The sequence below is a fragment of the Heteronotia binoei genome, chromosome 7 (genome assembly GCF_032191835.1).
Source record: "Heteronotia binoei isolate CCM8104 ecotype False Entrance Well chromosome 7, APGP_CSIRO_Hbin_v1, whole genome shotgun sequence".
In the NCBI taxonomy this organism is placed as follows: Eukaryota; Metazoa; Chordata; class Lepidosauria; order Squamata; family Gekkonidae; genus Heteronotia; species Heteronotia binoei.
In genome coordinates this window covers 41,094,959-41,100,958 of record NC_083229.1, presented here as the reverse complement: position 1 = coordinate 41,100,958, position 6,000 = coordinate 41,094,959, and the positions used below count along the sequence as shown (strand labels likewise).

At 46.1% G+C, this 6,000-nt stretch overlaps 1 protein-coding gene across 1 annotated transcript in view; it reads left to right on the top strand.

Annotated features, from left to right (window-relative positions):
• Positions 1 to 490: 490 nt before the first annotated feature.
• INTS8 (integrator complex subunit 8) overlaps positions 491 to 6,000 on the top strand; it is a 30,406-nt gene continuing 24,896 nt past the window's right edge. Inside the window, exons 1-5 of the mRNA XM_060243478.1 lie at positions 491 to 725; positions 1,454 to 1,657; positions 3,310 to 3,484; positions 3,992 to 4,132; positions 5,732 to 5,803. Of these exons, the coding sequence (XP_060099461.1) occupies positions 677 to 725; positions 1,454 to 1,657; positions 3,310 to 3,484; positions 3,992 to 4,132; positions 5,732 to 5,803 (641 nt within the window). The 5' untranslated portion in view covers positions 491 to 676. The remainder of the gene's footprint in view (positions 726 to 1,453; positions 1,658 to 3,309; positions 3,485 to 3,991; positions 4,133 to 5,731; positions 5,804 to 6,000) is intronic.

Sequence of the window (6,000 nt, the reverse complement as noted above, 5' to 3'; positions counted from 1 at the left end):
TGTGGAGGTCAGTACTGTCTACTCTGAGTAACAGCAGCTCTGTCTGCATGGTCTTATAGAGAGGTCTTCTACAGCCCCCGCTACCTTTAAAAAAAAAAAAAACCCCGCAGGTGCTGTGGATAAAACATAGGTAGAGCATGCTCTACCAATGAGCATCGCGTATTTATTTATTTATTTTAATTAAAATGTACCTCATTTTCGTCTCTAAAGCACCTCGTCACCCACCCCCTCCAGCCCACAAATGTCATTAGACCAGCAACAAGGTCCCTTATATTGTACTGAAAGGCGATTTCAAATCCATAGCCATTGTTCTTGAGCTGCTGCACCATGAAGCTCTACCGGTTGTATTTTCCGCCTTCGCCGCAGTGACCCCCAGCGGCGAGCCTGTTTGCAAGCCTGAGCTGGAATCAAGCCTTGGAGGTGATGTTCGCGCGAGGACACCAAGGAAGGAGCGACGGCTACGAAGGGAGTCCGAGGCCTGCTCACCGACGCCGCTGAGAGCGAAAACCCCGCCCCTCTCTTCCCCTCCCCGAGGCGCGGTAGGCAGCGGAAGAGCAAGGGAGCCGGGCCGCGGCCATTTTGGGACAGAGGAGGAGCGCGGCGGCTGCAGCAGGAATCTCGTAGGCGGGGAGGGAGAAGGAAGAATGTTTGCGACGCAAAGGAAATGAACGCATGAATGAACCTGGAGGGATTGCGGCGGTTGAGGGAGCCAGGCTATCGCGAAGGTAGATAGGGAGGGTGTTTAGTTGGGCTCTGAGGCGGCGGGGTGGTTTGACTGGCGGTGTTATGGGGAAGCGCGCTGTGGAGAATAAGGGAGGGGGGGGGGCTGGAGGTCTAAGTTGTCGCTGGCTGCCTTGAAATGTTTTCTAAAGGTGCTGCTGCAGACTTCTTGTTTTTGATGTAAAACGGGGGTGGGGTTCCAAAGCAAGGATTCCCAAATAGCGGGTGATAATTCCAGGTAGCAAGGTGTTTTTGCCCGGTAGCATCTTAAAGACTTACAAGATTTTACAGGGTATAAGATGTCGAAAGCCCAAACTTCCCTTCGAGCTAATGGTCTCAAATTTGGCTTTTCTGCTGCGGACCAACACGGCTCCCTACCTGAAACTAAATTTCAGACAGGTGAACGTGCAAGGGCAAAGCATCTCTGGACGTCTCTTGCCTTGAAAACGCTATGGGATTGCCATAAATCGGCTGCTGTACTTTTCGCCAACCGCACACAGTCTTAAAGACTAAAACTATTTTAGAGCTTGTAAGCTTGTGGGAACTGCAGACCCCTTTTTTCAGATACTTAAGTAGGAGGCTTTCAGTAGTAGTGGTGTGGGCGTGCATCTTTTCATTAGGTGTGTTTGAGATATGCAGTTCAATAGGAGTTAAGTGCTTTCCAGTAAGAGCTGTGTGTTTATGCTCCTTGGGGCAGCACTGTACTGGAAATAAAAAGTTGTTTTTAACTTAGGTGCAGCTGGAGTCCTGGGTGTTGCTGGACAAAGAGATTCCTCATACAAGTCAAAGGAAGTTTCTGATGAGAACATGAGCGTGGAAGCTGTTGACAGGGAGGCTGCTACCTCCAGCAGGCCATGCACACCTCCTCAGACCTCCTGGTTTGAGTTCCTGCTGGAGGAGTCCCTGCTAGAGAAGCATCTGAAGAAGGCTTCCCCTGGTTAGTAATGTCATGATCTAAACTGCATTCTTTTTCGCTGTGAACAGGTTGCAGAGGACCAGATGTCTTGAGTGGGTGGTTTTCTGCTGGGCTGATCTTAAGTAGTGTGTTGTGTTGTAGCATAGTGAATTTATGTTATGTGTTGAAATGGGAAGCTTGGGGCATCTGAAAGGCTAATGAAGTGTCAGGTGCTGCTAAACTCCCATTTATTTTTGCTGCTACGCAGCCACGTAGCCAAAAAAAAATGTGTGAGGGGGGCCTGAAGAAAAAAAATTGGGGGGTTGGCACGGGGCTTGGTTGCTTCTTCCCTCCAGCAGCCAGCCTGCCCAGCCCCAGCTCTCTCTCACACTGTCTATAGCTCTCTCGCTCTCCCCCATCACTGTCGTGCTCCCGCTTTCTCACTCTCTCCCTGTCACTATCTCTTGCCACTGTTCTCCCCCTTGCTGTCACTCTCTCCTCTTGTGTGCTCTCTCTCTCTCTCTCATGCTTTCTTAGTGCAGTTGCCGGGGTGGTGATGGTAGCACTGGCGCATGCTCAGGGCAGCACGCCACAGGGACCTGAGCACAAAATGTGCTGCCAGGAGGGAAGCAGCGGCTGCAGCAGCTGTGGGGGGGGGGGGGTCAAAACGGGACAGGGACAGTCAATTAAAGGGGAAGCCTTTTTGATGCTTCCTGTGAGTTGTGTCTCGTGTCAGATTGCCAAGTCCCGTTCAGCTGGGAAGGAGCAATTAAAGGGGAAGCCTCTTTTTCATGCATCCTGTCAGCGGAATCTCGGTTGTCAGAATACGAAAGGACTTATTCCCCTTGGCGTTCTGGTGCATGAGACACTCGGCGAGCTGGGAAGTAGCAATTAAAGGGGAAGCCTTTTTGATCCTTCCTTTCAGTCGCATCTCGCATGCCAGAATGACAAGAGGGGCTTAAGTGAGACACCCTGCGAGCTAGAAAGGAGCAGTTAAAGGAGAAGCCTTTTTGATGCTTCCTGTCAGTCATGTCAGGTGCTTCAGAATGCCAAGGGGCTTATCTCCCCCTCCCTTGGGCCCTACAGAGGGAAGGGTTTTTTTTACTAAAGCAACCTGCTTTCCCCCAGGCCCCTCTGTAGCTACAGGCCTGCTGTTTCATAGCTGGAGTTATCACAGTTGTATAAGGCTGAAATCCTGTGCACTGTTAAATACGTTCAGTCCTGCTGTAGTCAGTGGAATTGAAAAGGGTCCCGTTACAATGTGTACATTAAGTGAGCAAATGTATGGAATATCTATTTTAAAATGTTAAGTGATGTGCTGCCTTTACCCAAGTTAGGTCTCCAAACATTTCTTTGCAAATGTATGCATCCATCATTGCTCATCAAGAGCTTACTTTGTCAGGATTGCAGTTTTAGTCACAGTCCTCCTGAGCAATAGGCCCTGTGTTCGGATTTCTTTTGAGCAAAGAAGTAATGTATGAACATGGAAAGGTTGTAGTTGACTTTGTTTAAGTCTATGATTCCCTTCTGATGCTGGAGTTGCCTTATACTTGCAGTTCCTGTCTTGTGCATAGCTGGACAGTTCTGTAGTTAACATAATAAAATCATAGAATCCAAGACTATTATCTTATTCCTTTACACATTTTCTTAATTCAGAACTTTATTTCAAGTTATATCTTTTTTCTGCTTAATAGATCCATCACCTGTTCAGCTGATAGTTCAATTTTTGGAGCAGGCATCCAAACCTCTGGTGAATGAGCAGAATCAGGTTCAACCTCCACCTGATAACAAGAGAAACCGTATTTTAAAGCTGCTTGCTCTGAAAGTTGCTGCACATTTAAAGTGGGATTTGGATGTGCTAGAGAAAAGGTATTGATTATCCTCCTGGTTTACATTTTTATGATATTGACACAGACTGCAAGGGGGGGTTGTAGCAGGAACTCCTTTACATATTAGGCCACGCACTCCTGATGTAGCCAATCCTCCAAGAGCTTACAAGGCTCTTAGTACAGGGCCTCCTGTAAGCTTCAGGAGGACTGGCTACATCAGGAATGTGTGGCCTAATATGTAAAGGAGTTCCTGCTACAAAAAAAAAGCCCAGACAGACTGTGTTTGTGTGTTAGCAGTGGTGGTGGTGTGCTGGGGCTTTTACAGTCAGTTGTCTCTTAAATCAATGCTCTGAAGAAGCACAAGCATCAACAAGTCTCTTTGTAAGGCTTTATAACGATAATTAGTGATTGGCAATTACTGATAGCTCTTGTTAGAGGATCAGAGCTGGTTTTTCCAAGAAAGTTCTGTAACAAAACATAAGGCCTCGGTTATCATTAATTTCAAGCTTATTCTGTGTGACACAAACATAAATTGCTTTTATTTTAGCTTGTCGGTTCCTGTATTGAATATGCTACTGAATGAACTGCTGTGTGTTAGCAAAGTACCTCCAGGAACTAAACATGTAGACATGGATCTGGCCAGTTTACCTCCAACCACTGCAATGGCTATATTGCTCTACAACAGATGGTGAGGCCTTAATTGTTTTTGGTATCATTGGTACAGTTCAGATATGAAGAGAAATGTTAATTAATCACACAACTTAAAATCAAATTGGGCTACTTATCTTGGGTTTTAAATGTTCCGTGTTACAAGCATTTGTTTTATGTTTAAACCGTTATCATCCAATACAGCTTTTTATTTATATGCAGATCCCTAACTTTAGTTATGTAATGATATTACATTATCTTGCTCTTCCTCTGAGGCACTTAAGGCAACACATGCAAATCACCGTTCCTCCATTTTATTCTCACAACAGCCCCATAAGGGATGCTAGGCTGTAATAGAGTAACTGGCTGAAGTCACCCAGTGGGCTTTCTGGTGGTGATTTGAACCCTGTTGCTGATCCAGTTTTAACCACCATGCTGGTATTCAAGAATCTTTTCATACCTGAAAAGAAGCCCCATGGTTTTTGTGGTGGTTTGTGCAGTACGTGTCAGCGGTTGTGCAACGGACATTCTAGTGCCGATCAATTAATTGTCAAACCAATGGGAGGGGTGTGTGGATTTCTGCAGCCCTGGAAACCTCAATAGTGGCCCTCCAAACACCAAACAAAAGTGGCCCTTGTGAGACCCATGGGGGGGGGGGGTGCGAAGGAAAGCATGAAAGAGTCAGTTAAGGGTTGGAAGGAGATGGAGAGGTGTGTGCTGGCAGCTCAGGAGGGAGAGGAGGCAGAGATCTGAGGCTTGGGGGAGAAAAGGGAAGGCACTCTCCTTTAAGTGGAAGCAGCAGGAACTTCAGGAAACTGGCCTGTGGGGCAGTCAGAGGGAGGCCAGCAGATGAGGCCAGGCCAAAAGGGGGGATCACAGGAGGCCCAGAAATTGAAGATCTCTGGGTCAGAAGGAAAGGGGGAGCAATCTCTCTTTGATGGAAGCAGCAGGGGTTCTGGGAAACTGGCCCATAGGGCAGTTAGAGGGAAGCCAGATGAGGCCAGGTCAGAAAAGCAGACTCCAGGATGCCCAGAAGTCTAGTATTGAAGGGGAGGAAGGGGGCGGGATTTCTCTTTGGTAAAAGAGGAGAGTCAGCTGGAGGCTTGTGAATTTGGCATCTCTAGTTCTACTGCATCATGAACCTCACAAAACAAACCAGTTTGATGAACAAGAAGGTTTGTGAGGTGTCACAAACTGGGATGAATCTCCATTTTCCTCATTCATGCCCATCCCTAGTTAGGATTTCTTGAATTGAAAGAGAGGTTGATTCTGTTATGTGCACATTTAAACACATTTCTGTCTCATAGAAATTAGGCAAAACTAGTTCCGTTGCTATGCAGAAGCTTGTATAACTTTAATGTACCGACAGGTATCTGCATTAGAAAGAGAAGCTTCATATACTCAATTTCTGCTTATCAAACAAAAAGGTACAAGCACATTGCCAGGGCAGAAAAATGCTGGTAGTTTTATACATGAATCTTTAGAAGAACTGTTGGGGCTTTTAGATAATAAGAGAGGATTCTGCTTCTTCCCGCTTTTGTTGCTTGTGCAGACTTACCTGTTAAAAACTTCCTTAACATGAGTCTGCTGAAATGGTTATGTTCCTTGCTAATCTTTTCCCCTCTCTTTTTTTTGATAGGGCTATTAGGACTATAGTCAAAAGTAGCTTTTCTGTCAAGCAAGTGAAGCCTGGTCCACCTCAGTTAAATGTGTAAGTTTTCTGATACAGCGCTAGCCAAATAACCTTGATTTAACTATCCATGAGGTATGTTGATATTTTGGAATCAGTATTGTTTAGTATAAACATTCATCTTCCATCTTCGGTGCAGACCAACATTGGGACTTTGCTTGTGCACGTCTGTCTCAGATAGGGTTTTTTCCTAGTTTACAGTGATCAAAAGGGGAAGC